Consider the following 17,399-nt stretch of genomic DNA (forward strand, 5'->3'; position numbering starts at 1 on the left):
TAATACCTCATTAAGATTAAGATTAAGTGAAATGATTTTGCACAAAAGGTGCCTGATAAGAAGTTTTATGTTTGCAGACAAAGAACAAGCATAATTTTCCCTGATTTTAGACATTTCATTATCTGCCATAGAACAAGAAAATTTGACTTGGTAAGACTTAAAACTTCTTAAAACAATCAAACACAGCTAAGTTCAATACCCCACACTAAAACTATTGTATTTATACTCCCTATACCTATGTGGGCATCTTTGATTTTAGATATTTCATCATGGTTACGTTTACCGGTAATTTTTTGCAGTGTACGTTTTCTGGCTCCCCTGTACAATGTAATTGGACCTTCATCTTGGAGTTAATGGTTACATTGGTGGTATTAAATCGTTTTGATCGCACTTTTTCTCTTTCCTGGACACTTGTCTTTAACTTCCTTCTGACGTTCTGAGCAGCAGGCCTACAGAATTAATTATGAGAAGTGCAAGGATCAATTCACCCTAACCACAGATGATCCTAGTTTCCAGCTGGCCAAGGAGAACAAGAAGATGAGCCAGGTAATGGTCCCGGTCCAGCAAGACCGGCCTGCATCGTCCACCCTCCGAAAAACCTCCAGGGGGCATGACGTTGTCCACAGACCTGGTGGTGGTTGTTTCCGCATGGATATGATGGTTTGTCTTTTGTCCTGAAAGGATCTTGAGACATTTACAAACCTACGTGGTCTCAGATCAGGTTCAAGCTCTGTTGTCAGATCCTTATCTCCCCCCCCCCCCCCCCCCCCTCCACTGTCACTACCTCCCCAATGTGTTTTTTAACTGTGGCATGCTGTGTGTCTACTGACAGAAACGGTATAAATCCAAAGCAAAGGATCTCCTCAAGAGCGGCTGCAATGAGCTACACCGACCCGACATCCTCACCGCTCTTGTCCAGACTTTTATGGGCAGTAAGGTAAACAGCTAGCTAATTAGTGAGTAGCGGCGCCATAAAACGCTCTTCCCTGTCCACCAACAGACGGAATCTCAAGCTCATCCTTTTCCTGCTGTTTCTGGACAGGACTTCATCTCATCTGCTGGCAAAATAAAGCTCACACCTCATATAGCATCACCCGCTAATCCCGCCACCAACCATTCATTTTTCATGTAGTGCTTCTGTTATGTAGTTAAGTAAGTCCAAAGTCCTAAAGTTGGCCACTTTAGTCTGACTCGAGTCAAGTTATGCAACTGGGGTCCCCAACGTTTGGTTACAGCAGCTTCCCAACCTGCCAGAGAAAAACATGGCAGGAGTCTAAAGACATTGCAAGTGGTAACTGGTCATCGCTTCGTACCTGCAAAATAACTCACGGTTTTCACGCATGTCTTCTAAAAAGCATGTTTCTAACCTCATATACTCAATTTATATTATTATTATCAGTATTAGTTCCCACATGATTTCTTGTCTGGAGCATTGATTCTCAAACTCTTGACGGAATGATAGGGCGACCACTCCCCCACCCCTGTAGGTGGGTGCCGTGTAAATCAGATCCAAAATTCTTGGGGAAAATGCCAGATTGGGACTCACACAATGGCATCTCCCTGGAGACGCAATACTAAAAACTTAAAATAAATAGATTTCATCTCCATTCGCAATTGTTTTCTTTTTTTCTTTTTTTTATTGTTTCTGCATTGTTGTTGTTTTTGTGAACTCGTGTCAAATTCCCACCTCAATATACTCTTTAGTTGGTGGACTACATTTTTTTGTTTTTGCTCCAGAAGATGCTGTGTCATCTATGACAAGATTAGGTGTTAATGTTAAGATTATGGTTTGGATTAGGATTTGGGGGTTTGGGTTAATATTAGGGTCAGGGTTAGGATTAGGAATTAGTGTTAGGATTAGAGGTAGTGATTAGGGTGTGGTGTTAGGGTTAGAGTTTTTTTGTTTGTTTACGGTTTAGGGTTAGGGATAGGAGTTTGGGGTTACTGTTGAGGCTGATATTAGTGTTAATATTAGGTTTGGGGACAGGTTTACAGTTAGGAGATAAGTGTAGTATTAGGGTTTGGGGTCAGGTTTAGGAATTATTTTTAGGGGTTAGTTTAAGGGTTAAAATTAGAGTTTGGATTAGGGACAGGGGTTGGGGTTAGAATTAGGGTTAGGGCTAGTAGTAGGCTGGGTTTGTCCAGGGTGTATCCCGTTGTCAAATGGGATTTGCTCCAGATCATCCTTACTGGGGACTAGAGATATGGAAAATTGATAGTAGGATGGATGGATGGCAGTAGGATTAGAGATTAAGGATGGATTTAGGAAAAATTGGATGGATTTAGGAAACATTATTACTGATAGGGTTTAAGTAGTATTTTAGGTTAGGGATTAACAGTTGGGGTTTAGGGTTACGGTTTAGGAGTTGGGTTTATTTTTGGTTTTGGGTCTGGAATAAGGTTTAAGGGTTCGGTGTCAAGGGTTTGGGTTGGGCTTTGCTCCCACGTAACTGGAACCCTTCTCCCACTCAACATTTTGTGCAGTGTTTTCATGCTTGTTTAAAGTAACAAGCAGCGTATTTGATCTAGTTTTGTTTCTATAAAAGTTCAACTACTTACTCTAATTCTAATTAAATTGGACCTATGTTGTGTCCTCCAAATGGGGGCATGTTGTGAGAAAAGGTTTGAGAAGCACTGCCTCAAAGTAATCATGAGGTGAAAGCCGTTTGTCCTTACATAGGCACTACACCTTGTTAGCCATACTTGTAAGACTAATGGTTAATGTGGTCCACTATGGTGACTTGGTCCATGTTGCACTTCTTCAGTGGAATTACAGGGAACAATATGAGCGCGCCAAGGATAAATACACTTCCATCCTGGACACTCCTGAGTACGAAACTACCCAACGCGGCAAGAAGATTGGCGATGTGAGTTTTATTTTAGGGTAATCCACATTTTGTGTATCTAAAAAAAAAAAATCCTGAGAAAGCGATTGTTTTTCCGCAGATTGTTTACAAGATGGAGTACAACAAGACCAAGGCAAAGGGATACACCCTACCTTACGACACCCCGCACCAAAACCTCATGAAAAAAGTCAAGGAGCTCACCAGCAATGTAAGTGGCTCGAATCCCTAAATGGCATGCCAGTTAAAAAAAGAAAGAAATGCTAAAAAAATGTTGCTTTTGTTGACAGCTGAAGTACAAAGAGGTCTACGAGAGGAGCAAGGCCCAGATCAACATCGATCCCGAGGCTCACTCCATCCGGGCTGCTAAGGAGGCCTACAGGAACATCACCAATGTGAGTGGTCCTTGATCATTGACAATCTAATCCATGGATGGCCAAACTTTGTGAGTCAAGGACTAAAATGTATTTTGGCAGGATAAAAGTCAAAAATGAAGAATCATTGGACTATCTAATGTAAGAAAATAATCAAAGTTTTTCCCCCCCTGTTCTAGCTCGATTACAAGAAGAAATATGAAGCGACTAAGTTCAAGTGGATGTGGACCACGGAGAGGCCGGACTTTCTCAATGCCGCCAAGAACTCTGTGCAGCAGAGCGATGTGAGTTTTAATTTTTACGCCTTTTTTTTGGACTACGTACGGTACGGTACCATTTGTTCCTCATCACTAATGCTAACCCACCTACTGTTTGACAGTATGAATACAAGTATGACAAGGAGATCTTGAAGGGCTGCGTCATACCCGTGGTGGACGACAAGCTTACTCTACTGGCACAGAACAACACACAAATCACCAGCGAGGTGAGGGCCAACCAGCAATCCAGTCAATCAACCATCATCCATTCAGTCATCCTCCCATTCATCCATCCAGCTATCCATTCAACAGATAGTTACAGTAGTTAGTTGGTTAGTTCAAATTATTGACTTCCTACACGGCAACATAAGCTGAATTTGTACGTAGACGGAATGTGCCGGAATGTACCTACTCTAATGCAGTAGTAAAGTCATGAAGACATACTGTATGAATGAAAAACATGCAGTCGCCATTCATAACATTGAAATGTCTTCTGTCGGGACCAACATAAACTGAGAATTCCTTGTAGAAGAAATAAAAAATCTCATATTGACTGTTTAGTGGGTCAGAGTCTGCAATTTCACCACTGAATTGCTTCTTGAACACGATAATGCAGGGATATGACTCTACCTTTTGTAGCTCAAGTACAAAATGAAGTACGAGAAGGCAAGGGGCCACTACCTGCCCGTGGCGGACACCCCCCAGATCCTCCACTCCAAGGCGGTGCGCACCCTGGCATCCGAGGTAAGTACTGTCCCCCTATAGAGAAAACATCCATAACTGGTGGATGGTCCAGTCCTTCACGCTAGTCCCCCGCATCCCTGCAGAGCAAGTACAAGGCAGCCAGTAAGAGGCTAATGCAGTCCGGCTCTTTCACCACCATGCCACAGACCCGGGACACGGTCCACAGCAAGGAGATCAACAAACTCGTCAGCAAGGTACCATCTCGTTTCTTGTTTTCGCCCCGCTTCTCCGCATGAAGCCTCAGATGATCCTGTTTTCTGTTCTCCAGAACGTGTACAAAGCCAAGTTCGAAAAGGAGAAAGGCAAGTCGATATACAACAACATGAGCGTGCCGCCCGACGTCCAACACGCTATGGATGTCGCCAAGAAACAGAGCAATGTAAATACTCTATTTAAGAAAAATGCAGATTATTTTGTTTAGAGCAGTAATTCTCAAAGAGTGGTGGTACATGGGCTCCCTTTAGTGGTACACAAAAGAATCACTGTCTAAGTGCAGTTCAGTTGTATTGAACTTTTACTGCCGTTCAAGCTGTGCATAATATTACACTTACCATTTTTTTTATCTGGTAATTTTTTTACTTTTCATGGACAGTACATTTTTTAACTACAGTTTAGTTGTATTTAACTTTGAAGTTCAGTACATTTTAAGATTGAAGTTTTGTTTTTTTAAACATTTATTTATCTCCACTTTTCATTTAACTTTTTTGTGTAACACATTTCACTTGAATCGTTATTTAGGTAAACTTTCATGATTTAAAAATGTGTCTGTTTCAGCTGGACTACAAGAAGAACGCCAAAGCCAACCTTCACTACACGACTGCTGTGGTGGATCGGCCCGACATCAAGAAGGCCACGCAGACTGCCAAACTCGTCAGCGATGTAATGGGCAAAAATAGAAGAGTTTGATTATATTTTTTCATCTCATCGACTGAAAAATATAATTATTTAGTTTCTGAAAACTCATTGGCTGAGATATACAACATTTATTTGATTGTATTTTTTTATCTCATTGGCAGAAAAATAGACTAGCTGTATTTGAATTCTTTTATCAAATCATCAGTAATATATTTTAATCCAATTGGCAAAATATTTTTTTGTTTTGAATTTAATTATTAGTAATATTTATTTTTATTTTTTAAATCTAATAGTCAGAAAATTAATTATTTTATTTCATAATCTAATTGGACTAAAAATATATTTTTTGAATCTAATTTGCAGAAATAGCTATCCATCCATTTTCTGAACCGCTTACCCTCACTCGGCTCGGCAGGTGTGCTGGCGCCTATCTCCGGTCACTCTGAGCGAGAGGCAGGGTACATCCGGAACTGGTCGCCACCTAATCACAACGCACATAGAAACCAACAACTATTCACACTCACATACACACAATTTAGAGTCTTTAATCAACCTACCATGCGTGTTCTTGGAATGTGGGAGTAGCCGAAAAAACCCATGCAGGCACGGTGAGAACATGCAAACTCCACACAGGAGAGGCCGGATTTCAACTTCAGAACTGTGAGGCAGATGTGCTAACCAGTCGGCCACCGTGCAATCATGCAATCATTCTATTTTATGTTTTAAACTACCGTAACTGGCAGAAAAATCTGAAAATCTATTTTTAATATAATCAGTAAAAAAAAAATCACAATTTAGTTTTTATTCATCTATTTAGTTTTTATTCATCTATTTTTCTATCAATCTATCTATTTTTATAGTTGTCAGAAATAACTTATTTTATTTTGTATATAAGGAGTACAAATGTAATTAATTTAGTTTTTTAATCTAATAGGGAGAAATCGTTTTAATCTATTCATCATATATATATATATATATATATATATATATATATATATATACGGTACGGAAAGTATTCAGACCCCCTTAAATTTTTCACTCTTTGTTATAATACAGCCATTTGCTGAAATCATTTAAGTTCATGTTTTTCCTCATTAATGTACACACAGCACCCCATATTGACAGGAGAACAGAATTGTTGAAATTTTTGCAGATTTTAAAAAAAAGAAAAACTAACATATCACACAGCCATAGGTATTCGGACCCTTTGCTGTGACACGCATATATGGAACTCAGGTGCTGTCCATTTCTACTGAACATTCTTGAGATGGTCCTACACCTTAATTGGAGTCCAGCTATGTTTGATTATACTGATTTGACTTAATTCGGAAAGCCACACACCTGCCAATATAAGACCTTACAGCTCACAGTGCATGTAGAGCAAATGAGAATCATGAGGTCAAAGGAACTGTCTGAAGAGCTCAGAGACAGCATTGTGGCAAGGCACAGATCAGGCCAAGGTTACAAAAAAGATTCTGCTGCACTTAAGGTTCATAAGAGCACAGTGGCCTCCATAATATTTAAATGGAAGACGTTTGGAATGAACATAACCCTTCCTAGAGCTGGCTGTCCGGCCAAACTGACCAATCGGGGGAGAAGAGCCTTGGTGAGAGAGGTAAAGAAGAACCCAAAGATCACTGTGGAGGAGCTCCAGAGATGCAGTCGGGAGATGGAAGAGTTCTAGAAAGTCAACCATCACTGCAGCCCTCCAGCAGTTGGGGCTTTATGGCAGAGTGGCCCGACGGAAGCCTCTCCTCAGTGCAAGACATGAAACCCTGCATGGAGTTTGCTAAAGAACACTTGAAGGACTCCAAGATGGTGAGAAATAAGATTCTCTGGTCTGATGAGACAAAGATAGAAATTGTTGGCCTTAATTCTAAGTGGCATGTGTGGAGAAAACCAGGCACTGCTCATCACCTGTCCAATACGGTCCCAACAGTGAAGCAAGGTGGTGGCAGCAGCATGCTGTGGGGGTGTTTTTCAGCTGCAGGGGCAGGGAAACTGGTTGCAATCGAAGAAAAGATGAATGCGGCCAAGTACAGGGATATCCTGGACGAAAACCTTCTCCAGAGTGCTCAGGACCTCAGACTGAGCCGAAGGTTCACCTTCCAACAAGACAGTGACCCTAAGCACACAGCTAAAATAATGAAGGAGTGACTTCTGAACAACTCCGTGACTGTTCTTGAATGGCCCATCTAGAGCCCTGACTTAAACCCAATTGAGCATCTCTGGAGAGACCTGAAAATGGCTGTCCACCAATGTTCACCATCCAACCTGGCAGAATTGGAGAGAATCTGCAAGGAGGAATGGCAGAGGATCCCCAAAGCCAGGTGTGAAAAACTTGTTGCATCATTCCCAAAAAGACTTTTGGCTGTATTAGCTCAAAAGGGGGCTTCTACTAAATACTGAGCAAAGGGTCTGAATACTTATGGCTGTGTAATATTTCAGTTTTTCTTTTTTTAATAAATCTGCAAACATTACAACAATTTTTTTTTTCTGTCAATATGGGGTGCTGTGTGTACATTAATGAGGAAAAAAATGAACTTAAACAATTTTAGCAAATGGCTGCAATATAACAAAGAGTGAAAAAATTAATGGGTTCTGAATACTTTCTGTACCCACTGTATGTATATATATATATATATATATATATATATATATATATATATATATATATATATATATATAATTTTTTTCATCTAATCAACTGAAAAAATATAATTTGATTTTGTAATTCTATTGGAAGAAAAAAAATCATTTTATTTATCATATTTTGTTTTCAAATGAGTTGATTATTTTTTTTTTTTTTATTGGGCCGTACAATGTTTTTCTTTTTAAATCTGGTGGGAAATATAATGAAATAATGAAATATAATGATTGTAATGTAATTTGGAAAGGTGTTTGTTCTGCTGTCAGATTGGCTACCGCAACAAGGCCCGTGAGGAGGCCAGCCGCGGAGGTTCGCTGGTCCATCGGCCGGACATCAGGCTGGCCACGGAAGTCTGCAAGCTCAATAGCCAGGTAGCAGGAACCAAAACTCAAACGGAACGTGTTGTCATCTCCAATAAACGAGGAGGAGCTATGCCTTTCACCATCCAGCCAACTGTTTACTCATGTCTTTTCATCTATCTTTCATCCAACCATCTATTATCCAGCTAGCTATCCATCCATTCATCAATCCTTCAATCCATCCATCCATCCATTACAGCCATGTACTGTCAGCTCTGCTAATTCTGCTCAGAAACCCGTGTCCTTCTCCATCCTTGCTTCAGTCCATGGTTCACTGTTGTTGTGCCCATGAGAGTAGATTATAGTCTTCAGCGCTCATGCTTCATGTTGTCTTCCTCTCTTCTTCCTGCTTTTTCATTGTCCTTGTCATCTCATGCTGCAAACTATCTGGCTACGCTTGGGCTTGGTAGAAGGAGGCCACGCCCTCCCCCCACGGAATGGCCTCCTACGACACCCCGCAGATGCGCCACATTAAGAGAATGAGTGCGGTGACGAGTAATGTAAGGAGATTAACGTCACGCTAGCTGCTAACTAACGCACGGTGTGTCCATCTGTCTGTTTGTTCGTCTGTCTGGGTTTGGGTCCGCGACTGGAAAGGATGAAAATCTGAATATATATACTGCAGAGGGTGCCACTGAGCCGTGGAGATCAGGTTGATGTCTTTTCGGACCGTAGACTGCATGTTACACCTCATCCACTTGACTTAATTTGGACTTTGTGAAACAAAAAATTGAATGTTTCAAATTTTTACCACAGTTTCATCAGTTTATTAGATGTGTCCTGTAAAATCCAAAATACCTTGTTTGAGGACTTCGGAGGAGTCACCTGCAGAGAAATTGACTCTCAGAGTCGCTAAATACAGTATTAACCATAACTGTAATTTGGAAGGATACTAATGTGTGATATGTTACTAGTCTTTATCAGCACACAGTTTCCACCTAAGACGTGTTCAATAAAGATCAAAATGCTATGAACTGGTTACAGAGATGTTGACTCTCAGAGACGCTAAATACGATAGGAACGATAAATACAACTTGAAAGGGTAAGATAAACCGTTTGGGATTTTTACCACAGTTTATCAGGAAACTGCTTACATCCCGTTACATGTCCAAAAATGACCAAAAGACTTGTTTGAGGACTTCGGAAGAGCAGACTGCAGAGATGTTTTATAACAGTTTATTGGCACAGTTTCCTCCTGAGATGTGTCCAATAAAGAGCGAAATGACGTGAACTGGAGACGGAGATGTTGACTTTCAGAGTTGCAAAATATGCCATTAATGATATCTACAGTTTGTAAGTGTAACATTAATCGGTCAAAGGTTTTACCATGGTTTATCAGGAAACCATTTACATACCTAGACATATCCAATAAAAAGCAAAATGACTTGTTTGAGGACTCGAGGACAAAGTAGCTAACTTCAGAGACGTTGACTCCCATGACGCTAAAGACAGTATTAACAATTTGAAAGGGAAACACTCACTGTTTGAATAGACGCTACATACGGTATTACCGATAGCTACAATTTGAAAGGCTAATATTAACAGTTGGTAATCTTTTACCATGATTTATTGACACACTGTTTCCTCCTGAGATGTGTCCAATAAAGACCAAAAGGACTTGATCTGGCTACAGAGACTGACTCTCAAGAGACGGTGAATATGGTATGAATGAGAACTACAATTTGAAAGGGTAATACTAATCGCGCAAAATTCTTACCGTGGGTTATTGGGAAACTGTTTACATTCCTATATGTATCCAATAAAAAGCTAAATGTCTTGTTTAAGGACTTGGGAGGAGCTGCCGAAAGAGATGTTGACTCTCACAATAGCTGCAATTTGAAAGGGAATTACTAACCGTTTGAAATCTTTTACTACGGTTTATTGGCACACCGTTTCCTTCTGAGACATGTCCAATAACGACCAAAAGGACTTGAACTCGCTACAGAGACGTTGCCTCTCAGAGACGTTCAATACAATTTGAAAGGGAAATACTAACTGTTTGGAATCTTTTAACACAGTTTATTGGCAAACCGTTTCCTGCAGAGACGTGTCCAATAACGGCCACAATGACTTGTTGAGGAATGTGTATTTTCTTTATTGTACTACCTTTCTCTTCCATATATACAGTATGTTTGCTATATATGAGATTTATTTTGTGTTCATCTGGATTCTTAGAACACTTGGGAATGCTTAGTCCTCAGACTCAGTTACAAAGAATGCGACTTGTGATTTGTTGGCGAAAATGTCGATACTTCCTTACTGTGTTCCGCTTTGACCCCCACCAGCTGAAGTACAAGGAGAAGTTTGACAAGGAAATGAAGGGAAAGAGGCCGCAGTATGACCTAAAGGAGAGTAAGGTTTACAAGACGTACAAGGATGCCCACACGCTGGCTAGCGAGGTTGGTGCCCCCGATACAACTACATCACAAGATGGAGACTCTTCCGTGGTGGAACGGTGCGGCTTTTGTTGCAGGTCAAGTACAAAAGTGACCTGAAGAAGCTCCACAAGCCCGTGACCGACATGGCCGAGTCTTTGTCCATGCAGCATGGCCTGAGCACCAGCAAGCTGTCCAGTGACGTAAGACATCGTTAACCGATGATATCTCACTCTCCTCAGTCCACCAGCAGGAAGTCGTACATGCGCCCACTTCCTGTGTAACACTCAGTAGCACCGCCATCTTTCCAACTATCCATCCATCCATCCATCCATCCATCCATCCATCCATCCATGGCTAAAACAGTATGACATCATCTGGTAGTGATCCTTACTCCGCTCATTATCCACTTCCAATACTATTTGCACTTCCTTTCTTAAACCTGCAATTTAGTTTTTAATCAAAGCGCTCATTATTCCTCATGTAACTCAAAACATCAGATTTTTTTTAACCAGCATTTTTATCCATATAATCAGCAGAAATATATTTTCAATTAGTTTTTATTGATATAATTTTGTTTATATTTAGTTTTTAGTTTTTTTTTCATGTAATTGGTGGAACTATAATACTTGTATGTTTTGTTTGTTTTCATTTTTAAGTCAGATATGCAGTGTGTGAGTGTATATGTGTATATATATATATATATATATATATATATATATATATATATATATATATATATATAGTTTGTTTCTTCAGGTAATCATCAGAAATATAATTAGTTTTTTTAAATGTACAAGGGGTAAGGAAAGTATTCAGACCCCCTTAAATTTTTCACTCTTTGTTATATTGCAGCCATTTGCTAAAATCATTTAAGTTCTTTTTTTTTCTCATTAATGTACACACATCACCCCATATTGACGGAAAAAAACAGAATTGTTGCAATTTTTTTTTGCAGATTTTTTAAAAAAGAAAAACTAAAATATCACGTGCCTGCGTGGGTTTTCACCGGGCACTCCTCCATCCCAAAAACATGCATGGTGGGTTGATTGGAGACTCTAAATTGCCCTTAGGTGTGAATGTGTGCACGAATGGTTGTTTGTTTATATGTGCCCTGCGATTGGCTGGCAACCGGTTCAGGGTGTACTCCGCCTCTCCCCCGAAGATTGCTGGGATAGGCTCCAGCACGCCCGCGGCCCTAGTGAGGATAAGCGGAACGGAAGATGAATGAATGAAATATCACACAGCCTCATTAATGTACACACATCACCCCATATTGACAGAAAAAAACTGAATTGTTGAATTTTTTGCAGATTTATTAAAAAGGAAAAACTGAAATATCACACAGCCATAAGTATTCAGACCCTTTGCTCAGTATTTAGTAGAAGCACCCATTTGAGCTAATACAGCCATGAGACATTTTGGGGATGATGCAACAGGTTTTTCACACTCGGATTTTGGGATCCTCTGCCATTCCTCCTTGCAGATCCTCTCCAGTTCTGTCAGGTTGGATAGTGAACGTTGGTGGGCAGCCATTTCCAGGTCTCTCTAGAGATACTCGGTTGGGTTTAAGTCAGGGCTCTGGATGGGCCATTCAAGAACAGTCACGGAGTTGTTCTGAAGCCACTCCTTCGTTATTTTAGCTATGTGCTTAGGGTCGTTGTCTTGCTGGAAGGTGAACCTTCTGCCCAGTCTGAGGTCCTAGCACTGTGGATAAGGTTTTTGTCCAGGATATCCCTGTACTTGGCCGCATTCATCTTTCCTTCAATTGCAACCAGTCGTCCTGTCCATGCAGCTGAAAAACACCCCCACAACATGATGCTGCCACCACCATGCTTCAGTGTTGGGACTGTATTGGACAGGTGAGGAGCAGTGCCTGGTTTTCTCCACACATGCCACTTAGAATAAAGGCCAAAAAGTCCTATCTTGGTCTCATCAGACCAGACAATCTTATTTCTCCCCATCTTGGAGTCCTTCAGGTGTTTTTTAGCAAACTCCATGCGGGCTTTCATGTGTCTTGCACTGAGGAGAGGCTTCCGTCGGGCCACTCTGCCATAAAGCCCCGACTGGTGGAGGGCTGCAGTGATGGTTGACTTTCTAGAACGTTCTCCCATCTCCTGACTGCATCTCTGGACCTCAGCCACAGTGATCTTTGGGTTCTTCTTTACCTCTCTCACCAAGGCTCTTCTCCCCCGATTGCTCAGTTTGGCCGGACAGCCAGCTCGAGGAAGGCTTCTGGTAGTCCCAAACATCTTCCATTTAAGGATTATGGAGGCCACTGTGCTCTTAGGAACCTTAAGTGCAGCAGAATTATTTTTGCAACCTTGGCCAGATCTGTGCCTTGCCACAATTCTGTCGCTGATCTCTTCAGCCAGTTCCTTTGACATCATGATTCTCATTTGCTCTGACACGCACTGAGAGCTTTAAGGTCTTATACAGACAGGTGTGTGGCTTTCCTAATCAAGTCCAATCAGTATAATCAAACACAACTGAACTCCAATGAAGGTGTAGAACCATCTTAAGGATGATCAGACGAAATGGACAGCACCTGAGTTCAATATATGCGTGTCACAGCAAAGGATCTGAATACTTATGGCTGTGTGATATTTCAGTGTTTCTTTCTTAAGAAATCAACAAAAATGTCAACAATTACGTTTTTTTTCTGTCAATATGGGGTGCTGTGTGTACATTAATGAGGAAAAAAATTAACTTAAATGATTTTAGCAAATGGCTGCAATATAACAAAGAGTGAAAAGTAAATAAATATAATTACTTTTTAATATAATTGGCAGAGATAATGTAATCATAATATAATACTTACATTTTGTTTCATAATTGTCAGAAAATTATTATTAGTTTTTTAATTTCGTCAGAAAATATATGATTTTGATATTTTATTTTTAATATAATAAGCAGAAATTTCATTATTTTAATCTTATCTGGAGACATCATAATTTCATTTTGTTTTAAACTGGCCCGCAGAAATATTGTAAAGTATTTAATTTACTTTGAATCTGACTGTCAGAAATATAATTCATTTAGCTTTTGCATATAATTGGCAGGGGGGAAACATTCTAAACTGTTCGGCAGAAAAGTATGAATTTGACATATTTTTTATTCTCATTTGTTTTGTTTTTTTAATTCCAACTGTGAGAAATGTAATTATCTAGCCGACAGACATAATAGTTTTGTAGAATTTTGTTTTAACCTAATTGGCAAAACTATTAACATACGTAATTATGTTTTCATTAATTGTTTTTGTATTAATCCTGTAACTCAAATCATGTGCTTTTATTTATTTATTGATTGATTAAAATCCATTCTAATGCTGTGAGCGCTTTCATTTGGCATCACTAAGAAGCGCTCAGCCGTTGATTAAATGTTCCTTAGTCGGCGACTTCTTGTTTTTTGATGCTTTATTTGATCGGGCGTTTGGCCGTAGTACTGCTACAAGAGGAAGTTTGAGGAGAGTAGGGGTCACTACCACGTGATTCCCGACACACCCGAGCAGCTCCATCACAAGGAGGCTTCGGAACTGCAGAGCATAGTAAGTCCTACCCAAAAAAAAAAGACAAAAACAGCCCAAGATGGCTCCGTACGTACAGTATTTGTGGGGTGTCTACTTAGCAAAATATAATGTGTTTATTCCGTTGTTTCATATTAGTGAAGATATTGGTTTGAACAGGTGAAGTACAAGGAGAAGTACGAGAAGGAGAGGGGCAGGGCCATGCTGGACTTTGAGACGCCGACATACGTGACGGCGAAGGAGGCGCAACACATGCAGAGCCAGGTAAGCTTGTTTGGTACGTGTAACGTGGGATCAGACCGTAACGTGTGCAGCCCAGGTGAACACGTGACTTGACGCGTGACGTGACGTGTGACACGTGAACGTGACGTGTGACACGTCAAGTCACGTGTCTCACGTCAAGTCAAGTCACGTCACGTCATGTGTTCACCCTGTTTGAATGTCTGTTCTATGTCATCATTGCTTTTGTTCCACAGTCTGAATAGCCGGCGGACAATAGATTACATTTAAAGCTGCACATGATTAATGTTATTTTATCTTTTAATTTGATTTCTTAATCAAATTGGCAGTAATATATATTTTTTGGTATTTTTATTTAAATCTCTTCATCAGAAGTAATGATTCATTTTTCATTATTTTATTTTTAATTTAATTGGTGGAAATATGATTTAAATTTTTTATCTACACAAATATAATAATGTAATGATTTAATCCAATTGGTATAAATAAAATTATGTGGTTATATATAATTATTTTATTTTAGTTTTTAAATCAAATTGGCAAAAGTGATTTTTTTTTATGACTGCGATTGGCTGGCGACCAGTTTGGGGTGTACCCCGCCTCTCGCCCGAAGATAGCTGGGATAGGCTCCAGCACGCCCGCGACCCTAGTGAGGATGAACGGTAAAGAAATGGATTAATGGATGATTTTTCTTTTATGAAATATGACAAAATATAAATTGTTATAGTTTATTTTTTAATGTAATTCATAGAAATATCATTATTTTATTTGTTAATCAAATGTGTAATAAAATGTTCTATATGATTAAAAAAATATATATTTAACTGCAACTTATTTTATTTAACTTACATTTTTTTGTATTTAATCTGTTGACATAATTACTGAATTTTTTTGTATTTGTTATGGTATATATATTTTTTATTTGATCTCATTTATTTAAATCTAATTGACAAAAAAAATCATCAAATAGATACTCACAATATTAATAAATATTTAAGTGTATCATATTTATTTTTCTTGTATTTTTATTTTGTAATTTAATCATCAGAAATATAGTCATTAGATTATTAGAATTTTTTTTATCATCTAATTGGAATTAATGTCAATATGATTTGGATTATTCGGATAATCAGGTCATTTTAGAAAACGCAACACATATTATAATTCTCCGGTAGATGCCCAACATGTACAAGTACATGCGCACGCATGCGCACACACAGAGTGGCAGCGGGTATGTACGTGACACGCATGTGTGTATGTTCCTGTCTTGTGTTTGCGGCCACTAGAAAGACTATAAGAAGGATTTTGAGGAGACCATGAGGGGCAAGAACCTCTCGGGCTTGGAAGTCACGCCCGCCATGATACATGTCAGGCATGCCACCAAAATAGCCAGTGAGGTAACCAAAGGACCATTCCCCCCACCCCTCAACCCCACCCCACCCCGCGTACCCCTACCTTCAATCCATCCCCCTGTAATCATACTAGCTCACAACTACGCTCTCTTTCCTCTCTTCACCTTTTTTTGTGATGAATCCACATTACACACACTAAACACAAAATGCTAACTATGTAGCACTAAAGGTGTTTCCTTGCTTTGATAACTAAAATGTGAAAACGACTGGATTTAAAGTCACAGTGCATAACGGCTACGCTCCAGACCGACAGGTTAACCCTATGTATTGCATCGTTATGGAAACGTATCGGAAAGTACAACTCCTCAATAAATTCAGTACCTCCCGAGGAGGTCCTCGAATGCACCTTGTGCGCATTCGAAAGTGAAAATATGTTTCAGGTTACTTTCTGATGCATTGACTAGTAGCCCATGTAGTCTTCATTGCTGTTACAATTTTCTGTATTTTCTAACATTTATTATTGCGTGTAAATGCCAAACATTGAGTTTAATGACATACCGTTTGTGTAAAGTGCTAGTGCGCACATTTGTTTGCTGTTAACATGTCACTTTGTGCTAGCATGATTATTGATGAGCCTCACGTGAAGGTGGATTGTTTATGTTGTTTATGTAGCATTGGTTCATGACTGTGTACATACTAGATGCATGGTATTGATGCTTTATGATCCTCTTTGTTTTCAGTTCTTTGCCGTCATCTTGTGCCCTCTACACCCAATTACAAATGATCAATTATTTACAAAGTTTCACTATCGGCGGCACGGCTCAGTCCCAATCTCCTGTGAATAGCGGCGGGGTCACTCTACACCATTTTTAGACAGAGGTACACGTTAACTGCGGTTGTTTTGACGTAAAAGTCACGCCACAAAAAAATGTTTCAAAACCATTTTTACGTCGTTGCTTGAAGGCAACGTTCAATTATTCCATTCTGGTGGTTCAATACCTCTCGACTCCACAAAGTTAGGCACTGCTGATTTAAAGCTAGCATACCACATGGATCGCAAATTTTTAACAGAACAACTGTCGTTTTGAGCGTTTGTTTACATGACAACAGTGTTTTTAGATACTGAAAGTGTTTTGTTTTTTTCACAGTTTTAAAGGCAGAGAACACGTGACAGTTTTTTTGCATGCATGAGTAGTGTTTCTTTAATCTGCCACCTACTGGCCTGGCATGCGCATTACAGCCTTTCCAGAGATTTTCCCTAGTACGTGGTCATTTTGACCTAACAGTAACAATGTGTCAAGTGGCCGCCATCTTTGTGGAATTTTCTAAAAAACAAGTAATGAGCACTCTAAAATCCTCTTTCACAAATAAATTGACGAAAAAACGATTTGTGACTGAAGTACGCGATCTATTCTGCTGCGCACACTACTCACGGAAATTGTTCCATTTGCGCTATATTAAGTGGAGTTTTTAGGGCAAGTGACGTCGTTTGAAAGGTCACGTCCATTTTAACTCGACTCGGAGAACCCCTGAGAATTTCAGCCAGTCCGAGCTTCTCGGTGGATATTTCTAACTGAAACTTTGTAGGCAATCGCAGAAGGGGTTCCTCGAGTAGCAGATGGAAAAAAAAGGGTAGAGGAGAGATGTTGAGAAATAAACCAGTTTTACTGTTTGGAGGGATTTTCTAATAACATTTTCTATCGGCAATATCCCATAAAAACCTTCCCCAGAAAGGACACCCCCCCCCCCCCCCCCCCCCCTACAATAAACTAAATTCCTCCATCACCCGTCATCTGATTTTCAAACTTCTTGCTGCATTGTACT

At 39.8% G+C, this 17,399-nt stretch overlaps 1 protein-coding gene across 14 annotated transcripts in view; it reads left to right on the plus strand.

Annotated features, from left to right (window-relative positions):
• The window catches only part of neb (nebulin), a 96,951-nt gene that overhangs the window by 60,062 nt on the left and 19,490 nt on the right, over window positions 1–17,399 (plus strand). For 9 of the 14 annotated variants that reach the window (XM_061691298.1, XM_061691301.1, XM_061691299.1 and 6 more), the window contains exons 108-123: window positions 833–937; window positions 2,766–2,867; window positions 2,947–3,054; window positions 3,134–3,238; window positions 3,397–3,501; window positions 3,597–3,701; window positions 4,114–4,218; window positions 4,302–4,412; window positions 4,487–4,597; window positions 4,993–5,097; window positions 7,990–8,094; window positions 10,368–10,481; window positions 10,556–10,660; window positions 13,900–14,004; window positions 14,143–14,247; window positions 15,510–15,620. In XM_061691298.1, coding sequence (XP_061547282.1) covers window positions 833–937; window positions 2,766–2,867; window positions 2,947–3,054; window positions 3,134–3,238; window positions 3,397–3,501; window positions 3,597–3,701; window positions 4,114–4,218; window positions 4,302–4,412; window positions 4,487–4,597; window positions 4,993–5,097; window positions 7,990–8,094; window positions 10,368–10,481; window positions 10,556–10,660; window positions 13,900–14,004; window positions 14,143–14,247; window positions 15,510–15,620 — 1,707 coding nt within the window. Of the gene's footprint in view, window positions 1–509; window positions 752–832; window positions 938–2,765; window positions 2,868–2,946; window positions 3,055–3,133; window positions 3,239–3,396; window positions 3,502–3,596; window positions 3,702–4,113; window positions 4,219–4,301; window positions 4,413–4,486; window positions 4,598–4,992; window positions 5,098–7,989; window positions 8,095–10,367; window positions 10,482–10,555; window positions 10,661–13,899; window positions 14,005–14,142; window positions 14,248–15,509; window positions 15,621–17,399 lie in introns of those variants that run through there. The other 5 variants (XM_061691308.1, XM_061691304.1, XM_061691307.1 and 2 more) reach the window with 3 other exon arrangements.

This window comes from Phycodurus eques, chromosome 12 (genome assembly GCF_024500275.1).
Source record: "Phycodurus eques isolate BA_2022a chromosome 12, UOR_Pequ_1.1, whole genome shotgun sequence".
In the NCBI taxonomy this organism is placed as follows: Eukaryota; Metazoa; Chordata; class Actinopteri; order Syngnathiformes; family Syngnathidae; genus Phycodurus; species Phycodurus eques.